General features: G+C 46.7%; 1 protein-coding gene across 1 annotated transcript; it reads right to left on the bottom strand.

Annotated features, from left to right (window-relative positions):
- Positions 1 to 9,024: 9,024 nt before the first annotated feature.
- Positions 9,025 to 9,785, bottom strand: LOC141815316 (pathogenesis-related protein STH-2-like). Its single transcript, XM_074703253.1, has 2 exons — positions 9,546 to 9,785; positions 9,025 to 9,468 (listed from the first exon to the last, which is right to left on the bottom strand). The coding sequence occupies exons 1-2, from the start codon at positions 9,724 to 9,726 to the stop codon at positions 9,170 to 9,172; spliced, it is 480 nt and encodes a 159-aa protein (XP_074559354.1). The 5' UTR covers positions 9,727 to 9,785; the 3' UTR covers positions 9,025 to 9,169.
- Positions 9,786 to 10,544: the final 759 nt, after the last annotated feature.

The raw sequence follows: 10,544 nt of genomic DNA on the forward strand, positions 1-10,544 counted from the left end.
TCGAGGTATTTGTGCAAATGGGTGCTAATCCATATAATAGTCACTAGTTGATAATCTAATAACTATAGGTATCTAGTGTTCCTATGATGCACTTGGTGCTTATACAGAAAAGAATCAAGTCCTTTGTGGCTATTTATTTCTTCTTAGTGTTAGTGTTATACCAACATTTATTATAGTGATCACATTTCTTGCAAATGCGACATTGAGATTTAGTTTTATCATACCTCCATCCAGTATTTCTACCTCGTCCTTGGCCTTGACCTCGGCTTCTACCACGGCCTCTTCCATATCCATCTCCTTTTTTATTATCTTCATTTCCATCATCTGAGTGTGCTCGTTGAAGTTAGAAGTACGACCACCTCTTCCTATCCATGTAGAAGACTTTCCTTGTTGATGACCTCTTATGTACAATTCATTCTTCTTGAATGATAATTTAGCTTGGAGTGTTTGCTCCAAAGTTCTTCCTTCACTTTTCTTTAATATTCTTTGTTCATATACTTGAAGGGATCCCATAAGCTCTTCCACAGCCATTCGTCTCCAAATCTTTTGATTCCTCGATCGCCACAGTTATGAAATCAAACTTCGAGTCTAAAGATCTTAAGACCTTTTCTACAACTCGAACATCTTTTAGATCTTCGCCATTTCATCTCATTTGATGAACAATGGAGATAACTCGGGAGAAATAATCAGAAATTGTTTCTGAATTCTCTTGTTATAGTGCTTCAAATTGAGCTCGAAGGGCTTGTAGGCGAATCTTCTTAACTTTATCTACTCCATCATATGTTGTCTTCAATATCTCCCAAGCCTCTTGTGATGTTGTTGTTAAAGCAATCAACTCAAAAGCAGCTTCATCTACTCCTTGATAGATAGTGAATAAGGCCTTCTCTCTCTTTCTTCATCGCCTTAAGAGCTTGCTCATTATCATCGCTTGTTTCGGCTATAGTATAGCTGGTCTCCACAAGGTCCCATACATCAAGGGATCCTAATAGAGCCTCCATTTGTATACTCCACATTCTATAGTTGTCTTTGGTTAACTTTGGCACTTGGAGGGAACTCGTCGAAGCCATTAGTGTATATGGCTCTGATACCAAATTTGTTGGAAATTTGGTGGATCTAGGATGAGGAAACAAGAGTGTAAGAAAATCTTGTGAGAGAGTATGAAGAGAATGAAAGAGACTTTCTTGTTGTTCATTTGTTCATCATACAAGGCCCCTTTTATACACTTAGACTCATGCTTCTACAACCTTCTACAATTAATACATCACATTATTAAACACTAAGACAAATGGATTTAGCCTTTTCCATACTAATGACTTGTCATAAAGGAGTTGTATTGAACTTAATAGGATTAGTGCACTTTGTCTTGTTGATGAAGAGTCACATGAAATCAAATTGATTTTGACTACTTCCTTGCAAGGAAGTCCAACTGCGGCATAACGTCCCTTTCGTAGGCCCACAACCATCCCTCTTAGGATGCCCCACCTTCCTGTGCTTCTCCCCCTCGCCCCGACCCTCCAACTCGCGATCGTGAGACTCCCACGAGTGACATCATCTGACTGGAGGTGGCAGGGGGAGGTACCTCCCTAGCCACGGCTGACAAAGGCGCCTTACCCTTGGACGGTTGTTGGGATTTTCGCTGCTTTGGTGCGGCTTCGCCCGTAGTGGTCGAAGAGCGGGCGGAGGCGGCCTGGAAAGCCTCCCTCGAGCCCCGGGTTTCCTCCGGTGCACGGCCCCGCTTTTTATGGCCCTTGGCCTTAGCAAAGGGTCACCGCTCCTTTGAAACAGTCGGAGGTGGGACCTCGACAGCAAGGGGAATGGGGTTGGGCCCCTCCAAGGGGGCGCCCACCTTCACAACAGGAATCGACTGTGGCACTGCCTCGACAGTCTCCGCGGCCACCTCCTCTGAAGCCTTGCTGGAAGAATCCCCCAGAGCGAACAGATCCACCGCGGAAGATAATACCCATTTCAGCTTCTTGTTCATCGCCACACTGTACATTTTCCCGTATCTGGAGGAACAATAGAAGGGAAAGTTTGGGATGGTGAATCATGCACCCTAGTTCGCCTAATATACTACCTCAGAACAAGATGACGAACCGTGGGATTACGTCTCTTCCCTACCAACAGTCGGATTCGATGTTAGCGAACCGACGCCATCAATGTTTAGAGGGTACGGAATGTGAAGGGCACGACGGTTCACCTTATAGGATCCCTCACCGCTGATGATAGAGGAACCGTGCAGGCTAGACCCGACCACGGTTCAGAATCGCCGGTTCGACGGTTCATGGCAGGTCGACCCTTAACCTTAACCGCCCAAGACGGTTACGGTTCACGGTTCGGAACCGCCGGTTCACGGTTCGCGACAGTTCACGACGGTTCGAGATTATTATATTAAAAATTTAAAATGTATATAAAAAAAATATTGAAAAAAGAGAGAAAAGTCGATGTAGTTTAGTAGTGCGTATTCCTTTCTCTCACGCGGGAGACTCTGGTTTGATCTCACTAACGGCATGTAAATATAATTTTGAAATAAATATATAAATAAATTTATTGAATAAGTTTATTAAAGATGTTGTAGTATAGTGGTCTCTATATCCATTTCTCATGCGGAACTCTCGCGTTCGATCCCCACCAATCGCATATTATAATATATTTGAAATAAATATATAACCATATTATATATAATATCGTATTGAAATTATGTATAAAAGTCATTGGGGTACAGTGGTGAGTGTCTACGTCTTTGACCGGTTAGAATTGTTCTCCATCAACGGCGTATTAAAATTGAATTAAATAAATATAAATATAGTATATATATAATTATATTAATTTTATAAACAAAAGGTGTTGTAGAATAGTGGTGAGTATATGTGCTTGTGTTCGGGATGTCCTGGTTCGATCCCTAGCAATGACATGTTAAATTATAATTTAATTAAATAAAAATAAATATATTTTATATAAAAATTTATTGATAATATATAAAAAAATCATAAAATAAAAAAAAACCAAACCGGCCGGTTGAATCGCCGGTTCAAAACGGCTTGAACCGTAACCGGCCCGGCATCCTACCGGGCCGGTTCCGGTTCGGCCCGGCTAACCGGGTCAACGGGCCAACCGGCCCGTTGACCCGGGCCGGGTCCGGGCTAGACCAGGCCCGTGGTCAGGTCTAATGCAGGCTCCCTGACTGTCAGATGAGATATGGTGTCTGCACTGATATCGACGTGTATTCTCGCCCCCCCAGTAGTCTATTCCCATGTGTCCGAACTTAAGACATCCCGCCGTGCCACAGGCAACAGCTAAGAGGCAATCAACCCGATGTGTTGGACCTAATTACGATAACTGATTTAGTCAATCCCTTCAAGCCCAAAAAGCCCACTAGCATCTGCAAAATCCAGTTCTAGGCCCAAGGTCATGACAGTACCCCATCTCTTAATTTGGTCTATCCGACTAAAAGGTGTGGATGCTGCCATTACGTTGAATCATACATCAATGACATGTTAAATTATAATTTAATTAAATAAAAATAAATATATTTTATATAAAAATTTATTGATAATATATAAAAAAATCATAAAATAAAAAAAAACCAAACCGGCCGGTTGAACCGCCGATTCAAAACGGCTTGAACCGGAACCGGCCGGGCATCCTACCGGGCCGGTTCCGGTTCGGCCCGGCTAACCGGGTCAACAGGCCAACTGGCCCGTTGACCCGGGCCGGGTCCGGGCTAGACCAGGCCCGTGGTCAGGTCTAATGCAGGCTCCCTGACTGTCAGATGAGATATGGTGTCTGCACTGATATCGACGTGTATTCTCGCCCCCCCAGTAGTCTATTCCCATGTGTCCGAACTTAAGACATCCCGCCGTGCCACAGGCAACAGCTAAGAGGCAATCAACCCGATGTGTTGGACCTAATTACGATAACTGATTTAGTCAATCCCTTCAAGCCCAAAAAGCCCACTAGCATCTGCAAAATCCAGTTCTAGGCCCAAGGTCATGACGAAGCTGGTCAACCCCATCTCTTAATTTGGTCTATCCGACTAAAAGGTGTGGATGCTGCCATTACGTTGAATCATACATCAATTATCTCGACTTAGCCGCCTAGTCATCTCGGTCCCGAGAACCCTCACTCTGTCACTCCGCCTAAGTCCTCTCGGACAACCACTTGGGGTCTCAGCTATCTCGGCCTAGCCGCCTAATCATCTTGGCCCTGAGAACCCTCACTCCGTCACTTTGCCTAAGTCCTTTCGGACAACCACTTTGCGGTCTCAGCCATCTCGGCCTAGCCGCCTAGTCATCTTGGCCCCGAGAACCCTCACTCTGCCGCTCCACTCCCATCCTCTCTGTCAAGACCCTCATCCCTGAGCCCCCATACAAATAGTCGTCCGATTCAAAAATATGGTTCTATTCAAGTTATCTTTTCTGAGACATAGCCTCTTACAAACGTGGAGAAACTAGAACACAAATATAAGAAACTAAACTAGAACACAAATACAAGGAACACAAAATAAAAATACAGAAGGCATGTCGGTCGGCTCTCTCGGAGGGCGACTGCTCCTCCCAAACTCGCTGCAGGTCCAGGGAGCTAAGGTCCGACTCGCGAGAGATTAGTCCTGCCTCCACGCATTGACGAAGTGCGCCCTCGAAGCCATGTCGAAGCATGTTGCTGCTCCTCTTGGACAAAGCCTTGAAGAACTCGGTAGACTTGAAGAAAGCCTCCCGGTGCTCCTCTCGGCGGCACCTTTCCTCCGCTTCTCGCTCCTGCAGTTTCTGCCTCAGGACTTCCACCTCCGCCCGAGACGCCTCCAGCTCGGCCCTCAACGGCGCTAGCACATCCGGTTGCCCTAGCGGTTGGGGAATCTCCCTCGGGGACGACAGGTAGTTGTACCAGTACTACACTAGTGGAGGGCAATGCAGCCTGGAGCTCCTCCATTGCCGATCGAAGTTGCGCCTTCACAGCAGCCAACTCCTCCACCGCAACAGCACGCTCCTGCTAACTTCGCCGAAAGGCCTCTTCTAGGTCCTAGGCGGTGCCTCCAACTACCTCCGCCCTCTGGACCAGGTCTTCTGGAGCCGAGTTGTTGCCCTTCGCGCTGGCCAACTCCCGTTCCAACTATTGTATATAATCAACATTAGCTAGGATCCACTCGCATCATTTGGTGGCCTCGTGGCTGGCCTCCTCCGCTCCCCTTTGAGCCTCCTCAGCTCCTATAGAGTAGTCTCCCTCAACAGGGTCTCCAACCGCTGTTGATATTGACTGTACTCCCGGAGCAGCAGGGGCATGTGCTGGTGGAGCACTTGCGCCTCCACCACACCCCGTCTGAGTGTCCACATGATGTGATCACTCACCGCTAGGAATCCCAGATTAGGAAAGGTGTTCTGCTTATAATCTCGCAACATCTACGAGTTGGTGGGGATGTCCTCTCGAGTTTCCTCGGCTGGCCACGTGAATTGGGAGGCGTAGCACCAGGCAAGGGTGGACTCTGGGTCTCGACTCAGGAGTGGAGCTGTCGGCTTCTTCATCTCCCCTACTGCTACCACTTCTTTGCCCCTTAGTCATTTCCAGGGTCGTGTCGCCCTCATCACTAGAGGGACAGACCAGTCGCCTCCTTCTAGGAGTCTCAGCATCGGCCTCGGACGACGACTTCTACATAGCTCTGGACACCGACCTCTCAGTTAGTCGGTCCTGGGGCTCAGGAGAGTCCCGCCCCTCTCGGGGGCATTTCTTCGAGAGGCGAGGTTTGGTTAGACGACGTCGGGTTCCCTCGGGAGCTACCCTCATGTTCATCGCGTGCGCTAGAGACGATTGGGCTACTGATTTCCCCTTCGATGCCCTTTTCACCAACTTCTTCGAGGGAAATGGATTTCTCTGGGTGAGCTAACCCCTCCGCTTGGTCACCAAGCATTGTCAAGTGTGCCGCCGAAGGTAAGCTCCCACTTCAGCTGCTTGCTCAAGGAAGCCCCATGCATAATTTTCTTTAGGGACCCTTCTAGAGGCACTTCGACGGGGCTCAGCCTACCCCGGTACAATAGTCGCCCAATGTCTCTACATATGCTGACTCATTTTGGTAGTTGCCCAATACAGATGGCGTGGGGAGGTCATCCAACCAGGGACTAGGCCAACAGTACGGTTATGATGGCTTCATGAAGAAAAAGCAATTTTTCCATCCCTTGAGAGAGGATGGACAATCTCCTAAGAACGTGTAACGGGATTTTGCCGCAAAGTAAAAGACGCCAAGTTTAGTTTGGCGCAGATAGAAAAGGTAATGGAAGGTGATGAGTTCTAAAGGTATCTGGTAGAGGCGGAAGAGGATAATGGCGCTGCAGATCAGGCGGTAGAAGTTAAGAACTAGTTGGGACAAGAGATCTGGAAGTAGTGGGATGACTTCTGGAAGTAAGGGTGAAGGGGAAATCGCAGCCCGCCTGCCAGCTAGCTCTCGAAAAAGGTCACATAGCCCGTCGACGGGTCATGAGGCCGGTCCCTAAGCACCGGAACCCTGATCTCATGGTCGGTTGGGATGCTATAGGTCTCTCGTAGGCGCCCAATGGCAGCCGGCGTCATCGACGACCTCTGAGACTCGTACCACTTGTTCGCAGTTTCTACTTAGGCCATGGTAGACACTTGAGGGAAGTAGGGAAGGAGACAACGAGGAGAACAATGAACAGCAAGGATTTAAGACAGTACTAATCCGAACCTTGCCTCCCCTCAGCATCCCCTTATAGATATACCTCAGCTAGCCCCATGATCTTGAGCCGTCAAATCAAGCGCTCCTTTGTTCACCATCGAATCCGACAACCGAAAGGTCAGAGGATCACGCAATCGACCCCATTCATGATTAGTGAGGGCGTCGCCCGAAGCGTCAGATAGAAGTCATCAGAACCATTTTATGAGACGCCATAAAGACCCCTACAGGCTCAACCGTAGGATCTCGTACAGTGCCTATCACATCACGATAATTCTCTCTCTCCGTGGGTGATGCGCTGTGTGCCACCAACACAATAGTCCAGTCAGTCGGACTGCGCCTCCTTCAACTAGACTTAAGGGAGAGGCTTGTGATGCAGGTGATATAGACGATGTGGCTCCCGTTGGACAGAAAGTCAAGGGTAGGATAGTGGTCAAAGTCAGGTTGAGGTGGCAGGACGAGTTAACATAGATCCGGCTCCACCAGGTTGAAATAACTTGCGCCTTGAGTTCAATCAAACCGTAATGGGGATATCCTATGGGCCCGGGCTTGGCTCACCCTATCAAACCCATCTTGGCCGATCCACTTTCAGCCATACTCATCTCGGCTAACCCTGCCTCAGCCGGCTTCGTCTCGACCGTAATCATCTCGGCCAGCCTCATCTCGTTCAACCTCGTCTCGGTCGTAATCATCTTGGCCGATCTTGTCTCAGCCATACTCATCTCAGCCAACCCTACTTCGGTCCACTCCATTTCGGCTGTAATCATCTCGGCCAACCTCGTCTCGATCATAATCATCTCGGCCAACCTCATCTCGGCTAACTTCATCTCAGCCATAATCATCTCGACAAGCCTCGTCTCGATCATCTCAATTACCTATTCTCAGTCACTCCATCTTGCTCTGCTTTATCTGAGGCCCTCACCTCAGGCCCCAGAGCGTTAGCACGACACACAACTGCCCAAAGAAGAATGTATTCACAGGTATCGCAGATTTGGTCTCCTCCGATACCCTTTCTTTTGCATGTTCGGACAGAGGATGTGCCAGATTGTCAGACATGGTCTCCTCCGATACCTCCTCTTCTACGCATAAGGCCAAAGAGAATGCACAATTGTCAGACCTGGTTCCCTCCGATACTTCCTTTTTCTGTAGATACAGCCAAAATGGAAGGAGAATCAGAAGGAATTTCCTTCCTCGGCAAGCAGTCGTAGGCAGGGAGGAAGACGTCACCCTGCCATCTGTGGGGAAGCCCAGTGCAGATTATAAAAAGACCAACTTACTACAATGTTTGAGGTTCGATCCCTGAAACTCTGCTACTACTACTTGCTTTCTCTTTCATTTTACACCATTCTCATTGGAACCCTAATTTGAGCGTCGGAGTGGCCTGCCGGAACTCCCCGACATCAGCCTAAGCTCTTCTTCTAAGTGTGCTTTAGGTTCGACTCAGGTCCGATCCTTTGGCTCAACCCAGAGATCATCCTCATTAGATAGTTCGTTGACTGGTGGCTTGATCATTTACGGTATTTGACCAGAACATTGGAGAAAAAATTACTTGATCTTTAGGTGCGCGACCTCTATGAAGGAGAAGCTGGAAGCTTCCTGCGGCGCGCAGCAAGCGTGATCCGGCGCCCTCCTCGTCCTCGCTCCTCGTCGACTGGAACTCCTATGCAGCCGCTAGGGCCGCCGAGGACAGCGGCTCCTCCGTCCTCTCCTCCTTCGAAGCATTTCACGGCAGAGATCACGCCCGATTTGGGAGAACGAAGAAGAAGAAGATTGGGGAGGAAAAAACAGTGAGAAGGAAGAAGAAGAAGGAAGAAGAACGAAGAAGAAGAAGTTTGGGAAAAGCAGTGAGAAGATTGGGGAGGAGAAAACAGTGAGAAGGAAGAAGAAGAAGAAAGAACGAAGAAGAAGAAGATTGGAGAGGAAAAAGCAGTGAGAAGGAAGAAGAAGAACGAAGAACGAAGAAGAAGAAGAAGAAGATGGGGGAGGAGAAGAAGTTTGAGGCCGCAGGTGTGGCAGAAGCGGAGATAAGTCTTTCCGTCGTTGTTTTCCGCACGATTTGGGAGGGATGTATTTTGACAAAATAAAGATCCGCTGATGGATTTATTTTCTTTCCTTTGTAAAAATTTAACAAAGTAAACAGTGGATGGATGAATACGGAGGAAAGTTTTCCGCAGTTTTTCTTCCGCACTTCTAAGTAAACGGAGCCTTAGGGTTGAAGGACTCGCAAGTGGTCAAATGAGCCTCTTATGTTCCTCACCCAAACTTCGATTCGACCTTGATATATAATTCTTAACATCTCTTTCATTACTCTTAAAATCAAATTAAATATTAATTTAGCAACCGAAGAATTATGCTGCCAAATCAATCCATCATTTATTAGCCACTGACCTTTAAGTAAACACATCAAATTCTCATACCAATTCAATCACTCTTTATCAGTTATTAATTCTTCACTCTCTCACTCTTATGCAAACACAAAACACGGTGAAGTCCTCATGCATAAGCATCAGGGTTGCTAAGCAAATACGCTTCGGTTGCCTTGAGCACTCCCACCCCTCCTTCCCGCAAATCTTTCGCAATCTCCTCGTTGAGAGGCTCATCCCCAACCGTGTCGACGCTTATCTTCACCTTCGCGACGCACGAATCCGCGCCCGATGCTTCGAAAGTGGTGTCGAACACATGAGCTTTTAGCACGGGACCAAGCAGTGGACCTTCGATGACACTGTAGACTAGTCTGTGAGTCACATCATCCAGCACTTCGACTTTGTTCTTGGTCACACCTCCGGGTCCGGCTGTATTTCAGCGAACAGAAACGTTAGGAATTGAAAGGGAGCAATTTATATATATAATTTGTGCGTGCCAACCAGACCTGGGCCGAAGTGGAAGATCTTGATGGACCCGACTCCGCCGTCGCCGATGATCTCCGCTTTAGTGAAGAAGTCGGGCATGATCTTGGGGAAGAAGTTGTGCGAGTCCCAAACCGTCGACTTCCAGACCCTGCTAAGGGAGGCGTTGACTGAGACCTCGTCGGTGTAGGAACTGGCCACCATGTTGCTGCTTGAGATGCTTCTTAATTCGAGGAAAGGAGGAACTGTGCTTAAATGACGCTGAGGGCTTGGTTTATATAAAAGTCAGTGGTGAAGTGCCGGCTTAGCAAGGGAGTCTGGAGTCAACGTTTGAACAGAGAGCGGTGGATGGATATATATGGATCGACTTGCGTGATTTGGAACGAGCTGTCGACTTTTTCACGCATGCTTTTGAAGTTCAAAGTTCTTCGAAATTAAGGAAAGGATGGCGAGTGGTTAATTTGCGTTTGGTATTAGCTAGAATATGGCTCTTAGCACTTTGGTGAAGTCTAGGCAGAAGCTTCCGTGGAAACTTCCTTAATTTGTAGGATTTTTTTTTTCTTCTACTTTTCAGTTTACTTTCTATGCTGCAGGCCTGCAGCTGATTTTTAATGTTAAATAGAGATGATTAATTTCTGCATGTTTTCCTTAATATTTTTTTATAATTTAAATATTTAACTAATTTGGATATGACCGATTCCACCTCAAAAAAAAATTTCATTGTAAATTTAAAAAATAATAAATAATCTGACACTCTTAATCGAACTATTAAAAATCAATCACATCCGACAAATATTCTTATTAGGACCCGAAATACTTTTCACTATAAAAAAATATAGATTTAACAATGAATTTTAACAACAAAAACCATTAATTATAAATCTGCAACACAATCAACAAAAAATAAAAAAAGAAATCATCACTAATCAGCAATGACATTAACAACAAAAATGAAATTCATCTCAAAACTAGCAACAAAAAACTTTAATCGTAAAATTTGTTGCCCAAAAAATTATTGTCAT

Source organism: Curcuma longa, chromosome 21 (assembly GCF_044706935.1).
Source record: "Curcuma longa cultivar G26 ecotype Majalengka, Jawa Barat chromosome 21, ITB_CL_G26_1.1, whole genome shotgun sequence".
Taxonomy (NCBI): Eukaryota; Viridiplantae; Streptophyta; class Magnoliopsida; order Zingiberales; family Zingiberaceae; genus Curcuma; species Curcuma longa.

Bases quoted from the DNA above. Each gene is read 5' to 3' on its own strand.
- LOC141815316 (XM_074703253.1), bottom strand. From the start codon at position 9,726: ATGGTGGCCAGTTCCTACACCGACGAGGTCTCAGTCAACGCCTCCCTT. The intron at 9,469-9,545 runs GTCTGGTTGGCA...GCTGAAATACAG, and splicing joins GATCTTCCACTTCGGCCCAG to CCGGACCCGGAGGTGTGACC.